The sequence below is a fragment of the Mercenaria mercenaria genome, chromosome 7 (assembly GCF_021730395.1).
Source record: "Mercenaria mercenaria strain notata chromosome 7, MADL_Memer_1, whole genome shotgun sequence".
Taxonomy (NCBI): Eukaryota; Metazoa; Mollusca; class Bivalvia; order Venerida; family Veneridae; genus Mercenaria; species Mercenaria mercenaria.
This window is the reverse complement of record NC_069367.1, coordinates 86,430,531-86,457,343: the sequence shown is the minus strand read 5'-3', so window position 1 is coordinate 86,457,343 and position 26,813 is coordinate 86,430,531. Positions and strand designations below refer to the sequence as shown.

Below are 26,813 nucleotides of genomic sequence, written 5' to 3'. Positions count from 1 at the left end.
CAAACGAATTTCTTTTATCGGCAATTTTGTACCCAGTTTGAGTTGAAAACCTGTTACAAATAACAAAATATTAGAACATGTACCTTTATAAACTAATGATCAGTGAGCCAAGCCAAAAAAAAATGAAAGACCTAATTCAGAAATTAGAAAAAGGTTTAGCTATATCGTGATATAATACTACTAGTATCCTTCAAAAACTTGGGGTTGAAATCGGTCGGTGCAACATATCAGTAAAATTAATGACAATTTAGTGAGTGAGTGAGTTAGACCGAACCGACACAAAAAGGCCATATATCGTCGAAAACAAGCGCTTTGAAAACGTAAATTGTAAAGCATCTCTAAAAAAACAAGTATGTAAAAATGTATAAACATATAAAATGTAAAGTAAATTGTAAAGCCCGTCTAAAAACATTTATGCAAAAACGTATATAAAGGGTTAAAATATTAGTGACAAACAACAATATTGCAAAATGTGTAAAAAATATGATTTCAGATTTTGTGATAAATGCCTATCTGCTTTAAAAAGGACAAATTATTGCTGACTGAAATGTTTTCAAACAACTCTTTCATAGATTGAACGTCAAAGTTTATACTGTGCTGTGGAACGAAGTCCACACAGTCGACTAAAATATGTTTAATAGTAAGCGTTGTAGTATATTAAATTGTGATAATAAAAGGGATTTCTTTGCTGCAGTATCAGCATCCTCGTTTCCATCAATACCAACATGACTAGGAATCCAAAAGAATATGACAGACTTTTTGAAAGATAGTGCATGAACCCTGAGAAGAATATTTTGAATGAAAGGATTTTCCATGTTTCGGTTGTGAATTGACTGTAAAACAGAAAGCGGGTCGGAAAAAATAATAAACTTGTCTTCACTATATTTTGATATAAAGTTTTAAAAAGTTGGTGTCAAATAAAAGCAATTTAGCCATATTGTGACAACGTTGATTTGGATGGTAAACACGAAATTTATGTGATATTTCTTATCATAGTTTTAAATACAGGTCCATTCTGAGGTAACATACATGTAACAGCTGAAATACATCTTTTCTTCTGAATAATTTAGTTCTTTTGTACTAAGTAAAATTTTCAGAGGACGCATATTGACATTTTAGTAAGAATCAGATTTGACAACAATAATAACACAACCACAACATGAATACAGAGTCTCATCTATGTTTCTATTATGAAAATATAAAATGATTGCGCAGATCAGTAATTCCATATTACAATTTAAGTGATAAAAATCAATATAGTCAAACAAACATATCTATTAAAAGAAACATGTTTTACCAAAAGTAACATTCGCGTCACTACCTATGATGTACATGTATATGTACAATGTATGATGTTCTGCAAGAACACAATGTGCAGTGTTTATTACATTAGGAACAACATCAGCAACTTTGAACACATAATACGTATAAACCGATCATTTTAGTAAAGAATGCAGTCTAACCTTCCATTAAATACTAAAACACATACACATTGATAATTCAAAAGCCACTGTCTTAAAATCGCCACAGTACAACGAAATCCATACACTCTCCTAGATTTAGTGTTACTTAACGTTATGTGTAATCTATGTAACGTATGTTTCATAATGTATGTTCCATTTCACATTTGTAATGCTGTATAGAAGGACTGAGTAGGTGTTTTGCAATGTCACTAAGCAAGATTTATGCATCAGCCATGAAGAATAAAATACGAAATAGGTGACTGAATATGTGACCTTAAAAACCTAGGTAAGGTATGTTTGATTCTTAATAAAAAAAATACTCTAATGTTCTTTCTTTCTTTCGGATGAAAGTTGAAAATATTCAGACTGAGCACGTACTGTACCAAATGTACAGTTGATCAACTGTTATCTTAATTATATGTTAATTTGTTTCAAGCAACCACGAACAAATGCTAAACTCTGCTGTTTTCACAGTGATGTTAAAAGAAGCAGTTTTACTGTTGTTTGTCAACATCCCACTATTCAGTATTGTAACAAGTCCAACAAAAATATAATGGTCATTTGTACATTTTAAGTAAACATTGTTTATTCAAATTAGAAGCATACAAATGTAATCGTTGGTGTGATTTCAAGGTTGCTAGTTCTCTAAGGTGTAAATTTGAGTGGCGACAGTTAGGTATGATACATTCTAATGCATCTTTATTCACTTAAAGTCAAAATGACATAAATTTGATTACTTTAACACCTACAATAATTAGAGATTATTGGTACCCTAAACTTCCTTGAATGGAACATCAATTGGCTCGATTAATTGAGAATCAGCATCTGATTATATGTGTTACATTTGTATGCATGTTGTCTATAATCTAAACTGCAAAATATTATATTTTCACATGAAAATAGATAACACAGTTGTTTGATTATTAAAAATACAGTTACTTTGATAATTGTATTAGTTATCAAAACTGGCGAAAAAGTAGCTATGGTAGGTGGGTTATTTTAACCCCTAACGTTTGGTAGGAATCATCAAAATTTTAACAAATTGTTACTGCAAATCTCTGGTTACATAGGCAAAACTGTAATATGTGAAACAATCCAGTGAAGTAACCGATAATAATTTTAAAAGTAATAGAGAAAACCCGCATTTTTCATACGCCAGGTTTACTAAAATGGGAATGATATTTTTTGACATATGGTAGAAGGTGACATCCGGACTTAAACAATCCCGGAATGAATGTATTTATGACTGAAGTAGATGACCCTTTGCCTAATTTCTGGGTTACGAAATAGAAAAAACAAGAGGTATTACAGGAATAAATAAATTGTAGTGAAGATGCTTTTCACAGCTCTTTGATATTTGAAATTGATAAATTTCATGAAAAATTAACATATCAAACACTTTTTTATTTTATTTCAGCCTTTTGTTTATCGTGTTACTGTATACTTAAACAGACTTTAGTTTGCTTTTCTCGGTCTTCTTGAAGGAAGCTCTGGAAAGTCACCATATAACTTAAAATTGTGTCGGTGTGACATTGAAATCAATTAAGTTTATTTGTATGTTTGTAACCAATGATTTGATGATTTTGTGAACTATATTGTTTGAAAATATATCAGTTTACGATGAAATTATCATGCATCATGAAAGGAACCTCAAAAAAACCTAAGTACTTAACATATGTCACGTTACCATTTGAATCAATTTTAATTTCGTATCAATCTTATTAGAAACAAATTACTAAGTAATTTAGTTCTGTATAAATGTAATACTATTATATATACGTACGTGTTAAGTTATGCTTTTATCAGAACGGCTGTTTTGCCTCAAAACTGTTTTGCCTTAAAATCGCAAATCTAAGAAGGTCTATATTCATTTGTTCTTAACTCTGATTCAGATGAGGAAATTGGCATTTATCTGCTTAGAACAGGTATTAAGTACTTGAAAAATCGGTACTCAACCCAAGACTAACAAACTTTGTAATATATTATTGTTTCCATTTGGACCAACATGTTCATTGATGATTTTCAAATTGTATAAATGTGAAGGGTCTATCTTCTTCTGTCAACCAGAAATAATGTGAAACATGCATCATGCATTAAATTTTACAGCTTTAGGGTTTAGTGTAGGGGGTTATACATTTAGCTGCTAATCAATTATTGACCATGTCAAGCACCATCATTAGTATCCTGAAAATTCTATTTACTTTAAATAAATAATACCTGCAAATAATTTCTCTTGAAGTCATTGTAAGTTTTATAAGTACAACTACCTCAAGTTTAGGTAAATTTCTTTTGATGTGTTTGTGAGTTTTATTTTATAAATATGGTTAGGAATAATTGTAATTGTTTTATAAGTATCAAACATCGTTTTGTGTGGGGTTAAAACTTTCATCGACCCAATAATAGGTCATAAGTCGTCTTTCCAGTGTATAATGACCCTGTTGGACCCCTTTTGGCAGGAAAGGGCGCTTGGAAAGAGCAGCAGACATTAATTGCATGAAAAAATTCTACACCCCAAAGAAGTTTCAAAACCAAAAGCGGGGAAGTCAACATTTTAACCACTTTGTTGCCTTTAAATATAATCATTGATGGTAAAATATCATTTTAATTAGTATATACAAAATGTAGTAAACTTTAAGTATTTCATTGATATTCAGCTATGAATAACTGGTAAATGTAGGCAAGTGAAAGTTTAGACTAGCCACTAGACTGGTAATAAATATATTTCTAATTTTTTTTCTTTTTCGAGGAATTCAATTTCATAGGGACAAAAAGCCAGTCTATTTTAGAGAATTTCACAGAGGAATGATGTTGAATTATCAGTCTAGTACAATCCGAAATGCTCTCAGAGAGATGATTGGCACCTATGGCTATTAGATTACCTGTGGATAATTTGGTACATCCTGTCAGTGGTCAAGTGTTATGCTGCTGATCATAAATCGTTTTTATCTAAATGATTTTTAATGGTGATAACTGAATAACCACTCTCATCTTGAAATCTTGATGTAATATATTTATTTTACTTAAAGGATTATTCTAATCAGTAAAATTCTGAAATTGAAGAATGGATTTTAAAGTTTCTTAGAGTATGTCATTATCAAAAGCACATTTTTAAAGATATGTCGAATTCAAGTTTATTCAAACGATATAGAAACTGTTTTGTGTTTTGTGTAATATGTGGCAAAACAAAAAAGAAAAGAAAGATTACGATTGCTACCATATAAAACTGATCAAAGATGTTAGTAAAACAAAGACCTATTGTCCCATTGGAAAGCCAGTTAATAGTTTATGTAGGAATTTTTACAGACATTTTTGTACTGAGCAGTATAAACTCATGCATATAGACAAAATTATGAGAAAGCTGTACCAAAATTGAAAGAAACACAAGTGTCAGCAAAAATGATTTCGATTCAGTGACCAAGCACCGTACTGCAGTCACTGCAGCACCAAACAAAAAAAGATGTTTTATTTTCTTAACAAAGATTGATGAACAACAAAACTATTGAATGTCAATGCATATATGGAAGGCTGGTGCACCATTCTAATTGCCAGATTCTCTCTGTCACAAACTGACATACGGGCCTCATTGTATCTGTAGTGTAAATGCAGGTATTGCATCATCTTTTTGTAATTTTTTGAGTTATTGAGGTAAATGTCTGATTTTTCGCATAAAATACCTCTCAGAATTTTCTGTATTTCATAACTTAAATTTCCATGTCAATTTTATTAAATTCGGTTCAGTAATAAGAAAGTTGATATTTTATAAACTTCAGTAATTCATGTTTTTATCCCCAAAACCACTATAACGGGTCTTATATTGTCAATTTCAATCCGCGCCAATGTAGACAGATTTCCCGGCTATATCGTGAATCCCGTGGAAATACAAATAGTCAGAGTACACGCATTAGTCGTGAGTCCCATGAAATTTAGTATTTGGCGGGACATTACCCTACACATAGACTGGTCTAGATATGCCTAGCGCACACCACATTTTGACATTGGACGGATCTACGTCAAATTGATTTTTCTTGCTAGAAATTTATGCTCGATCGAGGTAAGAAGTTTATTTGTTAGATTTTTGTATGATTTTTGAACTACGATTTTTATTTAGTAAATTTTTGGTAATTCTACAGAATTCTGTAACATTTACTTTTCGGCATGTGATTTTGGCTAGATTCGTTATGTCAGGATGATTTATTAAATTTTTCAGACTTTTGTAAATTATTTCGAAAGAGGAGTCTAAAATGTTTTGTTTCTATAAGCTGTAAGATTTGTACTGAAATTTGTGTGACATGATAATTGTAAAGTACTCTTTTTCAAAAACATATGTCAAACATTTCTTTGTTAATTATAGAATGCCGATACTGCATTGCATTGTAATGTTAAATCTATGTGGCAAGTCTAGTACCATGTATGTAATGTTATTGTAATTTGAAATTATTGTTTGCCAGTCTATAGCACATCTAAACAGTTTCCGTTTTGTTGTATGGCATTTGATATTATATTCATGCTAGCTTTTGTATAACGTTTATTTTGCATTGAATTCTGTTAATTTGTAGTTGTAAATAATAGCTGCACTTTATCATTTCCGTATCTATAATTTTTCATCATAAAGTTTTCATATCTTTTCCATACTTTAACTTTAGACTTTTAAATTATTAATTTTAGAAATAATGGAAGTAATAAGTGATGTATTTTAATCACGTGACGTATGAACTTAGTAGTACATATATTTTGTATAAGTAGCACGAATCTATTGGAGCCTACAGAGGTATGGTGTACCCAAAGGGGCAGTTTTATGCCCTGACTTATTTGTTTTGCTATGGTACTTACCATATGTTATATATTTTAGCTTCATCCGGAAGACGATTTTTTCCTGGTGATGATGTCACAACCCGGAAGTACAATGCCCGTGGTTCATTTGTCTTCACTCGCCTGGATGTGATTTTTCCAGCGCAGAGCTTGCGTCCCATGGTTGTGCCGTAAACCGCAAAGACGATGACTTTTGTGATCCACTGAAGTCAGCTCAGGGATGCAATCACCTACCATCATAGGGAGCCAAAACGGAGTCAACGTATTCACGGTTTAAAGGGACTTTACTTGAAGATATGTTGTATTTTTGTGCTACTTAAAGTTCGAAATTAACTGAAACAACTGTCAATGTTAGAACTTTATATCTAGAGATACTGAGCTCCGATTTTCTTTCTTTCTTTCTTATAATCAGATTTTTTTTCATTTATCATTTATTTATTGTAAATAATCATTTTCTGTAAATAAATTTGTAAATATTGTAATGGGTGTTGATTTGTTCTGATGGTTGTTGTCCCCGGTACGTCCATCTTGTCACACTCTCTCTCTTAATAAATGCGAAATTTTCAAATATCTAATGTTTAATGCTGAAAAATAATACTAATTGTCCATTAATTTTATGAAATAAAGATTTGCATCATGTCTTATGAGTCTGATTTGAAGCACTTGCATGTTCTACCATGTCACGCCAAAATTGGACAAGACATGTAAGCACTCAGCTTTGTATGAAGGGCCGGTGCGCCATTCTAATTGTCGAATGTCAGTTCTAATGCTGAATGCCAATAACTTTATGCTAAATAAAAATTATTTAATTCTAAATGCTATTATTTTATTCAATCATTTGTCATTTAGCATTTGGCAATTAGCATAGTGCACCGTCCTTCCATCGTACTGTTTTGCCATCGCATTTGACAATTATGACTGAACGTTTAAGATTTAGCATTTGGCATTAAATATTTGGCATTTGGCATGTGGCATTTTTCTAACGAAAGGGCGAAGGTATAATGTTAACTTCCTAATGCTATATATGTTATGCTAAATATCAAATGCTTACTTGTATTTAGAGTATAAAGCATTTTCGAAGTTAAAACGAAGTATTTGGTAAATTGAACAATCCTTCCATGAATGAAACTATACTATTATCAACTAATAGCAAAAAAAAAACATGCGAAATTTGCACTAATCAAAACTTACAAGAATTATAAGCTTAAGGTAGTAGAGGTGTAATAGAGTACCTCCTTTTTGAAGAGTATTCAATTCCTAACATAAACCCATTTTTACTGCAATTCTCACGGGGGCGTAGGTTCAATCCCCGCTGGGACCAATTTTTTTTTCTCTTATTTTCCGTTTTTTTTCTGGTAAGTATTTACTTCTTTCAAGATCTATGATTGATTTATTGTACAAAAAATGGAGAAAAAAATGATAAGCGATTTCTTGCTGTTCATAGTGATTTACTACTTAAACAGTAGGGGTAGAGTTACACATCTTTAAAAATATTGAGTTACATGTGGTAAAAGTTCTCTATTTTGCTTTCACTCTTTAGATTACATATTGTGGAAGAAATTTAGGTAGGTTTTACGTCTGCCCCAAGGTCATTTTTGAATGAAGCAAGCCAAATTCAAAACAGAAACACAGGATTCGACCATATTTTTCCAATGTTGAAGTTAGAATTCTGTATCATTAAGTCCGTTTACTTGAGGAACCCTAGATAAAATGATACTCATATTTTTATTTTGTGTTTTATAATTGTTTACCAATAGTTTGATGATTCTTTTATTAAAATAAATGGTAAAATGAGTTATCTGCAAACGTTTTTTATATTGGTCATCACTTTGAAATTTGTCGCTACTTGAGCTAGAGGAGATACCGTAAGTTATACAAAATTTTGAAAAAACGGCACGGTAAATGTCATTAAAAAATTGCAAAGCAGTGCGAAACACGGTCATCTTTAAGAATATACCAAGCAAATTCTATTTTGTAAAGATTGCTGTTACACCTCTACTACCTTAAATGTATTTCTAACTTTGAGACTTTTCTATCTTCTGCAGAAATACCAATTTTGATGTAAAAATGTGCATTCATGTATTTACATACATACTGTTAAAGCTAAAAATTCCTCCAATAAAATGTGACACCTGCATTAGATTCAGAAAAGCCATAGACCTTCTAAATGACAGAATACAGGATAAGAAGAAATGAAAGCATTTTGTCCGAATATTTTCAGAGCAAGATTGCAGATTTATGTGCCTGTACATGTGTTTCACTGTCCTTCAAATACAGAACTTTAATATGCATTTATTCAGGCCCTGAACCTGAATATTCATTAATGCACCAAGAGGTGAAACCACTTTATTATATGTGCATTCGGTCTTTTCAACATTCAAGGTTTTAATACAAATACCGCAACAGCTAACTTTTCCGCTACCAGTTCGGGGCAGAAAACACATCATTTTTTAATCCTTTATTGTTCAATAGCAGCATTCGGCGAGTTATCTTCTCAAATAATTTAACAGGTGTGGCTACGGTCGAATAGGTCCTATCATGCGGTGTACTCTCGGCTTTTATCATAGTGTTAAAAAAGTGATTAAATTATTTAAAAGGATAGAATCATGTAATTTATCAATATCATCTATTTAGATAGCTGTTTCTTCTGTTTTTATTATGAAATTTATAGCCTGACTTCAACATGCTGGCCAGTAATATATAACTGGAATAGTGACGTAGCATTTATTTTTAGGCGAGTCACATTTCTATTTAATTTGTGAGCAAAGCGGAGTTAGCTAATTTAGCTAGTTGAAAATATTGCTAGATTTACCTCTGTATGGATGCTTTGTTTTACATAGACAATGATTACTCTGGATATATTAAGTTTGCATAAAATTTCCTATCCACTGGCTGCATACTGATTGTTATCATAAAAATGTGCATGCCATGTGTTCTGTTAACTCTATGGGGTTAAAAAATATGTCCTTGAAGAAGACTTAACACTTCCTGCTCCCACGTGGGTGCTACATATTGGACAGATGTAATGTGTATAATAAGTTTTCTCACTTTTAACACTGATTTGACATAATGTCTAATAGGTCTAACATTTTTTTTATTTCCAAAACTCTACAAATTTGTGGTCTGTATATTTAAAATCCCCCGGGTGTTTTTATAATATGTAAAGATTCATATTTTGATATTCTTGTGATATTTCTACTTTGTTTTCTATAGCTAAGAAACAGACGTGTCAATTGATTTGTTGATTAAAACATTTCAACTAATTGTTGGAGTGTTATCTCAAGAGGTGATGCTTTAGGACCGACAAAAATTTGAGATTGAACCAATGACCATTCTATTGGAAGTTTGTATTTCACTTTATATGGGCAAGTTGCTGTGAATTTGAATTGACTGAAAATTAAAGAGGAAGCACCATAAAATTAAATTAACACGAGATATGTTAATTTGTCAATAGAGATCATTTATGCCTCATGGATGATATTTTCATAACATATATGACAAAACAGCTGTAATAATTAACTGGACTGATGGAAAATTGAAGGGACATCTTATCACAAGGGCCTATATTTTAACGTTTTACAATAATTATTATTATAATTTCTATATTATTAAAGACCTCATTGCATTAAGCTGTGTATGCAGATTTTTCCGATTAAATTGTAACTTTAGGAATATATACTGTCTATACTGATCCTTATTTAAAGAATATAGTCTGAATACTTGCAAAATGATAAAAGGATTTTCCAAGGAGCGCATTTAATATTGAAAAAAATTCTTATAGCTAAATAAAGCATCTATTGCCTCAATTAACAAATTTGACAATCATACAGTCCAACTGGCACACAGAAAATGCACTTTAAAACAGACCTTACAGCTAGTCTGTTATTTTTCAAAGCATAGAATATCAATAGATATGAATAAAGCACTTCTCCCAAAATTTTGCTCAAGTTATAAAAAGCTGAACTTTGATGACATTGTCGGATACTTTCCAAATCTATTAATATTTTGAAGTGACAGCGACTGTATAACAATGTAAATAACGTATACAAACTTTTGTAGGACCTATTCGCATGTAGCGCCACCTATACAGGCACATGTTTTATCAGGGGAATTAAATGACCGATATCGCCCATTACAGTTTAATTTCATATGTCCATTTTACGACTAGCCAAAGGAAATGTGCATCTTTCAGATTTTCTAATCTAACTTCAAGTACCAAGTAAAGAGAAATGAAATTCATTTCTGATAATATTTCAACTCAACTGACCCCTGCAGTTGTAAATTTCAGCTACCAGATGGTATCAATGAGTTACATAAACATGTGGCATTAAACCACTGATCTCTTTCAGTACGGCTGTGGTCAGTTCTTGAAATTGATTGATAACAAACCTAAAATAAGGTTTGTGAATTTCCGGATTGTACTAGACTATGATATTGGACATAGGATATAGACCGGCTCAGTTCACTACATTTAATCATAAACATGTAAACAGATATATCATAGACTAGGAGCTAGTCTAGTAAAAATTGGGCGGTTATATTCTTATTTAATACAGATATGAACATTTAAAAAAATATCTGTAAGTCTTAGTTTTATTTAATAGTTAGCGCAAACAGACATCTCTTCAATATACTGTTTGGTTTGGGGAAACATTCTTTTTTTTAGGAAAGCTTAAGGTATTTCTTTTTTAAAGGTACTTTTGAAATAAGTGTCTTGTCAGGTAGCTTAGATATGCTATGTTGTTTACAATTACGATAGTTCAAATGAATAAAATTTTGTCCTCAAGAAAGAATTATCTTTTCTAAAAATTTAACGGTTAATGTTTAAAATGTATTTACCTGTTATAATACCTAAACATCCGTTTATCTCTGTGCACGCTTGGCAGAAAATTTACAGGCAACTGCCATTTAAAGTTCTATAGTCTACAAAATACCTCATGATCTAAACTTATTATCACTTTGGCATACAATTGATTAGCGTACAGTTCTTTTCATAATTTTCATTCTTAATATCTGTTACATGTTTTTACAGACAATTTTGGATATATTGAAGTTAGACATTGAGGGCTACGAGTGGAATGCAATCCAACAGGTTATTTCAGCTAGATCTTACACTAATATCAAGCAAATTCTTTTAGAATTTCATTTTGGAAAGCTGGAAAAGAATGTATATAAATACGGATATTCGATGAAAAAGGGCGACTACTGGGGAGACATAAAAAGCTCTGAACAACTAAAAGTACTGAAACAGCTATATAATAGTGGTTTTCACGTGTTCTATAGTTCAAGAGTTCTGCATTCAAGGATAAAATTCCCTAAATCTTATAACCAGAGCATATTTGCCCTTAATGTAATATCACTGGTCAATACCAATTTAAAATAAATGTGGGAAAATGAGAATCAAACCGATGAGTATTAACAGAAATGTTTGGATTAAAAGAGCTTGGTTCGCTAATGTATATAAATGGCACCGAATTTAGCCATATTATACAATACTTATTCTACATTGAAACATATGCAGTCCGTAACAAGTAAACACCATGCTTCAATTATAAGTAAATAGCTTTGAAAAATAATGTGTTGTTGTGTTTATATATTACTCCAAACATGACCCACTTTTCAAAGAAATGTGAATTTTCTATGAAATTTGAGACTTTATTTATGATTTTCGCCTTGGCGGCATCCTTTACCAGTCTTAATATTTCAACCACTACTTTGTATATTAAAAACCAACAAAAAGTGCAAAAATCATCGCTGGTGAGCAATGCCGCCATATTCAAAAACGAAAAAAACCTCCGTCTCCGAGACACATTTTAATCCGAAATGACACAAGCCTCGATTTCGGTAAAATGACGTTGAAGTTGACGTCACTTAATTAGATACTTGTTTTCATTAATTTGTTTTTCAAGCAACAGCTATTAGTGTTAAAATCAACAATATCGGAGATTTTTAAGTTTAAACGTTTCAACATTTAGTTATCGCACTAGCAGTGAAATATCACAAATAATGAGTGAATTAGCGAATTGTTTCCCTTTGAAATCAACACGCCATTAACGGTGTATACATATGTGAAACTTGGTCAGAGAAAACATGCAGTTATTGCTCTGAATATACGCGGATATTTAAAGTGTATGGCGGATTCATTAATTGTTATGGTAAGTGTTAATTTTCATTGTAAATTTATTTGTAATTTGAGGCAAAACAGAATGGCAGACCGCTTCGTTTGTTGACGTATCGAAGATACAACTTTGCAGCGAAAAATGGCAGTGTTGACATTTCGATTCGACTGTCTTCTGTCAAATACTTTTAATATCTTTTCTGTGTATTTGTCAATTTTCATGATGGCAGAATATACTTGTAGCCAAGACAGTCAGGCATCTAGATCTACTGTGTTAAGTACATTCTGTATGAAACTTTCTATCTAGAAATTGTAAAGAGGTAAATGAACAGCAATATTACAAGATATTGTACAATGTTTAAACTGTCACAGATGTGAACGGTTTAGTAATTACATGGTCATTATGCACATACAGTAGAATATATGACAATTGAAAATTATAGCATTATAGTACAATAATACAGGAAAAGTGGTGTTTAAATTGTCACTTTTTGTTGTAATAGCAACTAAAATAGACCTCCTGAAAATTTCTTAAAAATTCTACATGCAAATTACAATAAAAACTACTTTTTTTCATTCTCACTTCTGCCATTACTGGTAGACAGCATGCTGGTAGGCTACTAAATAAATGAAACATTCTTTATTTATATTTTTCAGGATAACTTCCAGCAGTAAGAAATATAAAGGTTCATTGCAGTTTTGACTATGCTGATCAAGTATTGAACCCATACTATGCTCAGCAAGTAGGACCTTTGTATTTTAAGCCCACTCATAAATGCAGATTCTTTGGAGTTGCTGTTAATCCTCATGCAGATTCTTTGGAGCTGCGGTGAATCCTAATGCCGCTATAAGATTTTGAAGTTATATTATAGTGTTTACATTCATATCAGTGTCAATATCCTCAAATGCACTTTTTCAATATCAATTTTAACTATGAAATTCCATATATCACTAAAGTAAATTCCGTAGTCTTCAAACAAATCATGATTTTATGAATAAAAGCTACAGGCCTGCAGTGCACATTTTACATTGGAATTTACAGTGACACCTTTGCAGAAATTTTGTCAAGTGAAATTATCTAAAGGAAGTTGTGTTTTGTTAAGACTTGATTTTACTAATTTCTATGGGTTTTTTTCACTGAATTTCCTGTAAATCCCTGAAATTGGATTGAAAATACTGCATTGCTTTATAATAGTGATGCTATATCATAAGCACTGTGAACTGGAATTCAATTAAATTTTGATAAATACAAGTTGATGTGAAGCATTATCTATAAGAAATGATGAACTGTTTGGTCAGCATTGATTCACTTCATTTTTGATGAGAATTAAATACATTTCTTATAAACTGTTCTTGTTTCTATATGAAAAGTACAGTACTGCTGAACATTGGAAGAGGAGCAAACAGTGTGGTATCTATGTTCCACCATCACTTCAAGCATCATGGCTATGGAGAAAAGAATGTTTCATTACATATGGACAATTATAGTGGACAAAATAAGAAATGTTTTGTAATAAGGTAAGAATTCCCAATAAATAAAAAAATATTTATTAAGCACACAGAATTTGATGTTGAAATATTAAATTTTACAGTGTGATCATACACTTCAGTTTGGAAAGTCACTAGTTTCCAGTTTATATTATATAATGTGCATAATTTTATGTAAATAAAAATCATACCTCCACTGATAAACCTTGATTTACAATTTGAATATTGCATACTTACACAACATACTGTATTAAGACTTAGCTGTGTATGTAATAAAATTAACTGTGTAGCTGGCATTTATTTGTTTTAATACAGTGATGCTATGTTATATTCTAAGGACTCGCTATTGCTACTTAAAGCCCCAACTTTTACTACCCTGTGATAAAGTCTATTAAAAATGATAAGCTATTTGAAAAAAATATATCACTGTATGTCTGTAATTAATAGTTCACTATATCTTTAAAACATTTTAAAAATATAACTGTAGAAATGATTATGATATTCTATTTAGTTTAAAGTATCAAAATTACTTTTCTGGGAAAATTTTGCAATGCACTCTAGGTGTTAATTCCATTGTTAAATGAAGCCTTCTGCTGATTAGGTTCGTTGATAAAATTAACCACGTAGGACTGATTGTTTACATTCCCTGTTCTTCTAGGGTTCATGACCTCATTAGCTCCTCCCGTCAAATTCAATTTTTTGGCAGTTAGCTTAAATTATTTTTTGAAACTATACTTCACAATTTTTTGTTTTAAAAAATAAAAAAAAAACAATTGATAAAATGTTTTAATGTATATTTATGCAATTTTTCATAACTTTTTATTCAATAGTTTATTTAAAATTTTGAGAAATGGCTCTCTGATGTGAAATATTCATAATTTATATAAAAACCTGCCCCAGCGCCATCTTGTGGCTTTTATATGGCAGTTGGGGGTTTAAAAGTTTTTGTTTAAGAATTTATTGTTTAAATATACTGTTCTTTTAGCTATGGAATGTGGCTTGTTATGATGGGTCTACATGATGACATTGAGTACAACCTGATGGAGGCCAGCATACAGATTTCAGTCCTGAACAAGTTTAGGTATATTTGGCTTGAGCCTCTTTAAGCAATTATGTTTTTTATTAATAATCAAGTATTGATAAAACTTGCTGCAGAGATCATGTCTGTAAAGAGGCCACTTACATTAAAATACCACATTTTCTGTTTCTTTTTGTGTAGTTAAAGCGTGTGTAGCTCACTGCAAGCAAGTTAAACAGAAATAACATAATTGTAATAAAGTAATTGTTTTTCATAACCAGGTTAAAGAACTATTTGTTATAATGAGATTAAAATCATGGCCCTTACTTGATGTAGAATATGTGTGATGGTTGAAATTTTTCATTAAAAGAGGTTGTCATTACTGTAATAAAATTATAAAATGTTATTTAATGTAATTATGTGTGAGCTGTCTTATGGACAGCTGTTGTTCAGGATTGAAAAAAAAGGCTACGCGTTCTTTGTCTTAAATATTTGATACATTTATCATTACAGAATGTCTTCTGCATGACCTGGTATAGTATTCTTGAAGGATTATAACTTCAACACAGAGACAGAGATTAATATTTTTAGGCAGGGGGTTGGCATGACAGGCAAATTCACCAGCCGTATTACCATTCCTGAGCTTGATGCCAGTCGACAGTGGTACCAGGTCCTGTATAATGAAATAGCGCCCCTTTGCAGCAACAGCAATGTATGCTCAAAACCAGCAGTGCCAAAGCCATTAAAATTGAGAACTCAAGTCATTTAAAACGAAGAATAAATGGAGAAAAAGTGTTTAACATTTAAAGTAATACAGAGAAAGAGCTCTGAAATTTTAATTAATTTGAAAGTGTCTTTGATTTTTTGAAGATGTACTAGACCCAAATTCCATATATTTGAATACGAACAAATGTTACATGTAGTTTATGTAAACATTGCATTAACAACTTTATGGTGTCAACAGTAATATGCATTTGTTAGATATTGACACACTATATACATGTGAGGCTGAACACAGTATAAATGTGAAATTCCTCTAAAACACTGGAAGATTTTCAACAATAATTGTAACATATATGGTAGTAATGTACATTTTTTTTTATTACGACAGTTATATTATATAGATCTACGAATATTTTCTGCTGTATTCAAACTGCATGTAATCATTTCAGTCGGCAGTATCATGTTCATTTTCCCTTTTCATGAACAATTAATTTAACCTGTCTGAAATCACAAAATATTTATAATTTGTAAAACATACATTGGATTATTGTGGAAACAATTTAGTTTTTGTATGCCTAATTATATGTTATTGCCGTTTGTATCATCTAACTCTTTCAGTACGATCAAGACATTTAATAAGGCATTTTTCTATAACTATTACTATGTGTTAAATGAGATTATGTATTATTATGTTTACTGAATTAACTGCGTAACCATGGAAACATTTTTCTGTTGTTTTATATTATGTCTTGAAAAAAAAACATTGTTTGAAGAACACTTTTCAGAGATGCATTTTTTTTTATTTTTACATGTAATAGTAAATACTGCAAGTGCTCTACAATAACTTACCAGAAACGTCATTGTTGTCTCATTGAAGCATATATCTGCAACTCCATTGTAACCATAACAACAGAAATATATTGTATTATTCATGAATAATGATCTTCACAAACAAATAACATATGTTATTTTTCTAAAAGAATAACCTAAATTGGTTTTATTCCATAAAAAAACAGACATAGCAAATATTCTCATTTTTATCTCCGAAAAGATAAATGTTGACTTTTGATCTCTCAATGTGACTTTGCCTTTGACCTTGGCATGAGACATCATCTTATTTCGCGGAACATAAATAGTAATGAAAAATCTCCATTGATGGATGACAATTTTATGCACTGGACAGGAAAAAAAAAACATACTGACTTTTAACATCTGAGTGTGACCTTGACCTATGAACCAGAATGTTGTCTCATTCAGGGAATATTTGGGCCAAGTAGTTTCAAAATCACTTGATTCATGATAGAGTTATTAAATAATAGAAAATAAAAAAAACCTACTGACTTTGCACCTCAGTGTCACCTTGAAATTTGTCATAGGGTTCTGGCTATCGCGCGTGACAAGTAGTTTTATCATAGGGAATTGTTGTACAAAGTCATATGAAAGTACGAAACATTTACCTGTAAATGTGACCTTTTATGCGGAATATTTGTGCCGAGTAATATTAAAATCCTTTGATGGATTCTTGAGTTACAGACGGGACAGGAAAAAAGTTCTGTTGACATTCACCTCCGAGTTTGGCGTATGGCACGTCGTCTTATTATATGGAACATTTTTGCCAAGTAATACTAAAAGCCCATGATAAATGACAAAGTATGGACCGGAGACAAAATTCTGGACGAAAGGAATGACGGAAAAGAAAAATCTTATAGTCTCCGAAATTTAATTTCTACCGGTTGGGGACTAAAAACAAACAAATATATTTAGAAGTAAATCAAACGTAATTTACGACTTCAAAAATTCTGAGGTCATACCGATTTCTCCTTTTTTAACTGTTTCCCAATTATTCGTATGAATATTATGTGAACCAGTTATACGTTCGCACATCGTTTCTGCGCAGGGCAATAGTTTTGACTGTTGCCCGCTCCAGCGAACAGTTACATGCGCGGCGTAGTTGCGCAGAAAATCAATGTGGGCAAAAGTGTAAAAGTCTTCCTTGATACCTCGGGCCAATAGCTTTGACCGTTCCCTTAACACACATGAAATAACTGTATATTGGGGAACCGTATACACACCCAATCGGGGAACTATACACTCCTAAACGGGGAACGATACAAACTATGTAACCACAAGTATACACACCCAATCGGGTAACTATACACTCCTAAACGGAGAATAATACAAATTGGGGAACCACAAGTATACACACCAAATCGGGGAACCATACACTCCTGAAGGGAAACAATACACCAAGTCCCAAATTCTTAATTTATGAACAAAAATAGTCCGATATTTACACCACTTCGCTATTAAGACAAAGAAAAATAGTGCTCTTATACAAAAGACCCGTGGTGACATTTCGACTTCATTATTTCACGATTTCAGCTTCATAATTTCACGATTTCCACTTTATTAATTCACGAATTCACGATTTCTGCTTCCTGATTTCACGATTTTCACTTCATGAATTCATGAATTCATGATTTCACGATTTCACGAATTCACGATTCACGACAAAATTTCACGATTTTACAATTTCGCGATTTCACGAACTCACGATTTCACGACAATACTTCACCATTTCGCGATTTCCACTTCACGAATTCACGATTTCACCATAAAACTTCGAGATTTCACGATTTCTTGATTTCATGATTTAACCATTAAATTTCACGATTTCACGAATTCATGATTTCACTTCAAGAATTCACGATTTCACGAGTTCATAATTATAGTTCAATTTCAACTTTTCGAGACTTTATTAGTTACATGACTAATGTATGACGTAGAAAATCGCGGGTAATATTCGTTACATGTAAGATGGCGTGTTATATATTTGTACAACCAGGTTTAGGTATTGAAAGTGGAAAATGGCCAAAAATGCCTTAACTCATGAGGAAATAGACTTACAAAATACTTTTAGAATGCAATATTGCTTTAAATGTGAAATTGTTCCAGTCCCTTTTTCGGTTTTAGAACGCTCCCCATCTTTGTTCTATTAAATGAAAAGCGATGCATCTGATTCACATGTAAGCTATTGCCACCTGTTGTGTAAATGGTATGCAAACTGAGTTAATCAAGAGTACGGCCTTACCACGAGGGCCGTTTAAAACGTAAAAAAGCGGCTTAGACGTTTTACTACATTACAGGCGTGGAAAGGATATACATACAAAATATAAATTCAATCCATGCAAGCATTCTCTTTTAAATGAACGGAAACCAATGTGTCTATGAACGGAAAGACGTATTCTAAAACAACGGAATGACGGACGGACAACTGCAAGGCTTAATGCTCCGTCACCATAAATGACGGGGGCATGATAAACATACTTATATATTTTAGAATTGTCTAAAACAGTAAAGTTACTTGGGAATCTTTTTTTTGTTCATACATGTTTTAGTGTTGAAAGTACAAATATTTCTCCCCAACCTCCACACAGACGTACGCAGAAGTACAAACTCATCCTCTGTAACCCAGATCATTCATTACATTTACACTTTATTGAATGGAGTGTAAAGGGATGGATTGGCCAAATAGAAATAGTGAAATCAAGAAATCATGAAATCAAGAAATCGTGAAATCAAGAAATCGTGAAATCGTGAAGTTTTTCCGTGAAATAGTGAATTCGTGAAATTGTGAAATCAAGAAATCGTAAAATCGTGAAATCAAGAAATCGTGAATTCACAAAGTGGAAATCGTGGAAGCTGGAAGCAAAAATCGTGAATTCGTGAATTCATGAAGTGGAACTCGTAAAATCATGAAGCTGAAATCGTGAAATAATGAAGTTGAAATGTCACCACGTGTCTTTTGTAATCTTAATTACGGGACTTTACTGAACTGTTATGCACAACAAGCAAAAGCTATTAGAAAATACAATTTTATACTTCAAAAGGACAATACATTCACTTTTGTAACAGCTGGATAGTAAAATGTAATTCTGTTTAAATCAATACAAATTATGCAATGAATTAATAATTATTGCATGGAGCATATTTCAGTAAAAAGGCATATGGTATGTGACAAAAAGAGCAAAAAAACCTGACAAGTGGTGAAATTATGCTGTTGAGATTTTTAAAATATTCTGCCAGAGAAGGCTGATAGAAAACGTTGCTGTAAATTATATAATTTTTCGTTGTGTTACAGCATTTTAAAAAATAATAATAGCTGCATTAAATAAACATGTAAAATAAGTGACGTTTGACTCAATGTCATTTACCATGTTAGAAGAATTATTACATACTGTATTTTCCACAGTATATCAGGTATATCAAATCTAAAGACAATTAATTACTCGCCGCGAGGAGGCGGTGGGTTTATTGGTATGCTAAAACTTTTCGCGTGTGGGACATGGAGCAAGTCACGTGGCAGGTTTTCGATCCTGTACAGATTTTTTTTTTGTTCGTAGATGTGTGATACACTAATACTTTATTTAAATGATAAAATATTCTATTTTTTTAAATAAGAAAAGAACTTGTTTCACGTGACACGTTTTGACCATCTTCGTAACATACCGTAAGTTACAACCAGCTCGGATGACCGTGACCTTATTCACACGATCCTTTTGTTTACACTTTTATTTCTACAATTTTTGCCTTTCATGTGGTACATTTGACTTAGATACAAGAATGTTATAATTTGGTGGTGATGAAGGATTACCACGATTATAGGAGACTTGTGGAATTATGCTTTTTCTCAATATTAAATTGTAAAAACAGGTTGTGTATGACGTCATCAATGTCCGCGTACATAACATGTAAACAAATAATCAGCTGATAACCTTTGATAGAGATAAGTAAATGGAAATGTGTTTACATTAGTTCTGTTAGGATTCTGGTGAGGAAAGAGTGGTTAGTTTGTATAAACTATAGATATTAGATTTTTTAGGATATAATTTAATATACAATGTATTTAGATTGCCATGACCTGCAGATGACCCTAATTATTTTTGAGATCATTAAAAGGACATTCATTATGACTGATCTAAATATACTTTTCTGGCGGCGGGAAAACTTTTGGCTTGTGTCTTAATAGACTGCAAATAAAATGACCATATGGTCATGAAAATACCTCACTGAATTATCTTTTGGTTTGTTGAAGGTTAAAATGTCACATTTTTACATGACTGACACAATTTAATAAACAAGAGCTGTAGTCAAAGAAAGTGAGGAATATAATAAACCATTTGTTTAAAGAAATGTGTGAAGTTTCAACCCAGTAGTATTGGAGATATGAACTTACACGAACTTTAAACAAAGTAAAACAATGCCCATAATTTGTACAAATTTCAACCAAGATTTATCTGCCTTGGTTATTGCAGTAAGTTGGAGGGCTGGGAAGACTTGTATGAAGTTTCAATCCAATACAAGCTATGGTCACTGAAATATACACTTGATAGTAGTTGCACGCAAAACTTTGCCGACGCCGACGCTGGGGCGAGTAGAATAGCTCAGACTATTATTCGAATAGTCGAGCTAAAAAGAAACATTCATCATATCTGTTGTGTATTAATGTAAAATTCCTCTGAGTGCAGCCTACAAATACAAGAAGACACAGGCGTGGAACATCATTGTTAATCATTATTAATCAACAGACCTTCAAATGTAAGCACATGAATGTTCTACATTTTGGAGTGTTAGTAGGAAATAAGCTATCCAGGCAAAAACTGCTGAAAATTGTTATTTACAGTTTAACATGCATTTGGCACTAAATCAAGGCTAACTGATAGCCCACCTCTCAATGGAGTATCTTAGGTAAAGTGTATACACTCATAACAACAAACAAGATTTTTATGTGTTTATTTAACACAATTTAGAAAAACAAACACAGTTTAGTAAACAAAGTGGGCCGAGTAGCCCTAAGTCTATCACCTTAAAGCAGCCACTGTCAGTTTTATCAAAGCAAGTAACTGGATACACTATTGTGATAAGTATGATAGGATACAAAAGTCTCTTGAATTTTATGACAGCAATTTATTCATTTCCTCCTACCTAACCCCGAACTATCCCCACAGTACAGGGAAAAATGACCATGCCCCATAAACAATTTAGTTGTGGGTTGTGCTGGAACATATCATCAAGTGTTGGATTTATTGTCCAGTTTGATGTTTCATGACCTTACGGGCTCTGTCTGACCATCTAAAAAAGCTGTTTTTAATGTGGGTTGTATTTGGACACATTATAAACTAAGCAACATTGTGGTTTTGCTAGCAATATTACTTGTTGATCTTTTTTTTTTCACTGCATTAAGTTCTGTAGTGGGTGTATTGTCCATTTGTATCTATCTATGACATTGTGGGTTTAGTTTGACCATCTTGGGAAGCAATTTAGTTGTAGGTTGTGCTACTACATATCAAATAAGCAACCTTGTGGGGGTTTTTTGTGACGATTATTTGCGAGTCTTTTTTGAACACTGTGACAAGTTATTAACAGTGTGGGGTTTATCGTCAGTTTGATGTTTTCATGACATTACGAGCTTTGTTTGACCATCTTAAAAGTTTTATTTTCAATGTGGGTTGTATTTGGACACATCATAAAGAAAGCAACATTGTGTGGTTTTGCTAGCAATACTTAATTATGGATCTTTTTGTTCACTCATCAAGTTCTGAACAGTAACAGTGAGGTGTTTCATGACCATACGGGCTTTGTTTGACAATTAGCTTTTTCAATGTGGGTTGTATTAGGACACATCATAAAGTAAGCAACATTGTGTGGTTTTGCTGGCAATTGTACTTGTAGGTCATTTTGTGTACACTGCATCAGGTTCTTAACATTATGGGGTCTGTTGTCCATTTGTATCTACTTATTATATGTTGGGTTTAGTTTGACCATTTTGTGAATCAATTTTGTTATGGGTTGTGCTAGGACATATCAAGTAAGCAACCTTGTGGGGTTTTGTTGGCCAGATTATTTCCAAGTCTTCTTTGAAAACTCTGGCAAGTTATTATGGACACATCATAAAGTAAGCAACATTGTGTGGTTTTGCTAACAATATTTATTTATGGATCTTTTTTGTTCACTAATCAAGTTCTGAACAGTAACAGTGTGGTGTTTCATGAATATACGGGCTTTGTTTGAAAATCAGCTTTTTCAATGTGGGTTGTATTTGGATACATCATAAAGTAAGCAACATTATGTGGTTTTGCTTGTAATTGTATTTGATGGTCATTTTGTGTACATTGCATCAAGTTCTTAACATTAGCTTGTTGTCCATTTGTATCTATTTATTACACGGTGAGTTTAGTTTGACCATCTTGTGAAGCAATTTTCTGTGGGTTGTGCTAGGACATACCAAGTAAGCATCCTTCTGGGGTTTTGTTGGCCAGATTATGTCCAAGTATTCTTTGAATACCGTGGCAAGTTATTAACAGTGTGGGGTTTAGGGTTAGGGTTAGGTTAGGGTTAGGGTCAGGGTAGGAGCAAAATGACTACCTGGGGAATGAGTTTTGAGGAAAAATGTAAACAGATATCACGTGATATAGATTGGACATGCGCATTGACAGTTTTTATGATTTGTAGAAAAATTTCAAAATTGTTGTAATTTTTGCTATTTGACATGCTTTTGGAAAGCCGTCATTTGATCATTTGTAAATATACGGAGAGGCTTTTACCATCATTTTGTAGCTGTAACATTTTTGAAGAACTGTCTTGAGATGACATTAATCGTATAAGTTATCGGTTGTAAGATATTATGTACTAAACATTTTGGTTGACATTTGAAACGGTGAAATCAATCGTGGGGTACGATGCATGTATGTTTGAACTGCCTGGACACTTAGCCGTCATTTGGTCATTGATAAAGATATGGAGACGCTTCTACCTTCATTTTGTAGCTGTAACATTTTGGAAGAAGTTTGCTGAGATGACATTAATCGTATAAGTGACCGTTGTTAAGATATACTGTGGTAAACATTGAGTTGCGTTTCATTTTAGGCGAAACTTGACATTGTGAAATTTCCAAGTGTGTCCTACTATACATATATTATGTTTGAACTGCCTGGACACTTGGTGCTATTGGTGCTATTGCAAGGTGTCGAACTTGGTATGAAATGATAGCAGGGAACAACATGTACTTAAGCATGTATCACACGAGAAGATGACGTAGTCGTACGTGCTCGAACTAGGTGCAGAACATAGGAAACACGTGAAAATAGTGTTATTTTCATAGTGTCGGCACTTGCAGGTCACCTTCAGCGGGATGCCTTGACACATAGGGATGGTGTAGAATATCGAACTTGGTGGGAACGAATAGCCAGGAGGCATAGCTATAGAACGATGTATTATATTTGTAAATGCAATGGCCATAGAGCTTAGACCATGCGGAAAACATGTAAACAATTGTCATCAAAGTCGCAAGTATGAACACTACCCGGGCTCCTTGCATGCTGTGTGCTGAGCCGTAGAGTCGTACCAGGTATTCGAACTTAGTGCGAAAATGTTCCCAGAACAGATACCTACAGAACCGTGTATAATACCGGTATATAGCGTAGTTTATAAGAGCTGGAAACGAGTGGAAAACAGAGATATTTTACTTACTAAGCACGGTGCTTATCCACCTTACCTCTGCTAGCTACGGTCCTTATCCACCTTACTTTTGCTCACCACGGTGCTTATCCACATTACTTTTGCTAACCAAGTTGCGTATCTACCTTACTTTTGCAAACCACCTTACCTTTGCTTTCCCAGATGCTTATGCACCTTACTTTGCTTACCACGGTGCTTATCCACCTTACTTTCGCTATCCACGGTGCTTACCAACTTACTTTTGCTAAACACGGTGCTTATCCACCTTACTTTTGCTAACCAAGGTACTTACCCAGCTTACTCTTGCTTACCACGGTGCTTATCCACCTCTACTTTGAGGGATAGTATCAACTTCAAAAGTAAACCCTATTTGGATTTTCCATTGCCAATGGAGTAGTTCGGGGATTTTTAACCTATGACCTTGGCTTGACCCCAAACTCTGCCCTAATTAGAATTTCGCCCGGAAAAGTTTCGAAAAATCTTAGATCCCAGAATAATACAAGTTTTTCAGATTTTCACTTTCGCCAGGTTCTATGTTGACAGGTATACCAAATAGGGTCATGGATTTGGGCAGCATTTGGGCAAAGACCTGCAGTTGATCCGCACCTGTTGACGACCCCCTAGAAAGGTCAGATAGACTTCCCAAAGAGTCCCAAGACCGAATTTTATTATTATTTTTTTTTTTAAATTGGTCATTCAACAATTACGAAAAAAGCTTTAAAGATATCTAAATAAAAGTTGCATATCTTTGTCGAACTATTCAAGGTTTTTTTAATAAAGGTGTAATTTAGGTTTCAAAGCCGATCCTAAGGGTCGTCCGCGCTCGAACATTGGTAACATGTCCAAAGGCATAAAAAGCCTCAAAATGCACCTTATTTGTCCAAATAAATGTTATTTTACATCAACTAAGGATCAAAAGTAATACGATTTGGTGCATAACTTTAATTTCTACGGAAATGAGTTCTTTTGTGTAAGTTTTTTCCGTCTGTACGATCTATAGACTTGCTATAGGGACCGTAAATCGGAAATTTTTGACGCATTTTTCCAAAAATTTCATCAATTTTATCTTATTATATAAACAGTTTGGAGTAACATATCAGACTAAAATTTCTTTTAACAAGTAGTTGGAACTAAACACTAAACAAATATGTAAAATCTTTTATTTCCCCGACGGATATGCCGTCGGGAAGTACTGCCAAACTTTGCAAATTTCTCGGAAAAAGATTTAGCCGTGAAATAAGGAATACATGCCCCTATAAATTGATTTATCTGGAACAAATAAATACAAGTAAACATTACTTTTGATAGAAAATAATAATATCTAAAAGTTTATAACAAAACAGACAATAAGTCAAATTGGTTGTGACTTTTGTAGGGAAGTCATTGTCGCTGATTACGAATCTGCAATTATTTTTGACCTATCTAAACTCGTTTTAGATGTCAACTCCAGGCTGAGAATACGAAGTAACGGAATTAGGTCAATAGGTCAAATTAGTTGTGACTTTTATAAGGAAGTCATGGTCGCTGATTACGGATCTGCAATTATTTTTGACCTAGCTCGTTTTAGATGTCATATCCAGCCTGGGAATAGGAAATAACGAAATTAGGTCAATAGGTCAAATCGGTTGTGACTTTTATCTGGAAGTCATGGTCGCTGATTACGAAGCGGCAATTATTTTTGACCTATCTCAACTCGTTTTAGATGTCAAATCCAAGCTCAGAATACGAAATCACGAAATTAGGTCAGTAGGTCAAATAGGTTGTGACATTTATCTGGAAGTCATGGTCGCTGATTACGAATCTGCAATTATTTTTGACCTATCTCAACTCGGTTTAGATGTCAACTTCAGGCTGAGAATACGAAATCACGAAATTAGGTCAATAGTTCAAATCGGTTGTGACTTTTGTAAGGAAGTCATGGTCGCTGATTACGAATCTGCAATTATTTTTGACCTATCTCAACTCGTTTTAGATGTCAACTCCAACCTGAGAATACGAAATAACGAAATTAGGTCAATAGGTCAAATTAGTTGTGACTTATAAGAAAGTCATGGCCGCTGATTACGAATTTGTAAGTAATTTTGGCCTATCTCAACTCGTTTTAGATGTCAAATCCAGGCTCAGAATACGAAATCAGAAATTAGGTCAGTAGGTCAAATCGGTTGTGACTTTTATCTGGAAGTCATGGTCGCTGATTACGAACCTGCAATTATTTTCCACCTATCTCAACCCGGTTTAGATGTCAACTCCAGGCTCAGAATACGAAATCACGAAATTAGGTCAATAGTTCAAATCGGTTGTGACTTTTGTAAGGAAGTCATGGTCGCTGATTACGAATCTGCAATTATCTTTTACCTATCTTAACTCGTTTTAGATGTCAACTCCAGCCTGAGAATACGAAATATCGAAATTAGGTCAATAGGTCAAATTAGTTGTGATTTTTATAAGGAAGTCATTGTCGCTGATTACGAATCTGCAATCATTTTTGACATATCTCAACTTCGATTTAGATGTCAAATGCAGGCTGATAATACGAAATCACGAAATTAGGTCAATAGATCAAATCAGTTGTGACTTTTATAAGGAAGTCATGGTCGCTGATAACGAATCTGCAATTATTTTTGACCTATCTGAACTCGTTTTAGATGTCAACTCCAGCCTGAGAATACGAAATAAC

The 26,813-nt window shown here is 32.9% G+C and overlaps 1 protein-coding gene across 1 annotated transcript in view; it reads left to right on the top strand.

Moving 5' to 3' along the window:
* LOC123543345 (probable methyltransferase-like protein 24) overlaps positions 1-11,848 on the top strand; it is a 66,368-nt gene extending 54,520 nt beyond the window's left edge. Inside the window, exon 6 of the mRNA XM_045329425.2 lies at positions 11,305-11,848. Coding sequence (XP_045185360.2) covers positions 11,305-11,655 — 351 coding nt within the window. The 3' untranslated portion in view covers positions 11,656-11,848. The remainder of the gene's footprint in view (positions 1-11,304) is intronic.
* Positions 11,849-26,813: the final 14,965 nt, after the last annotated feature.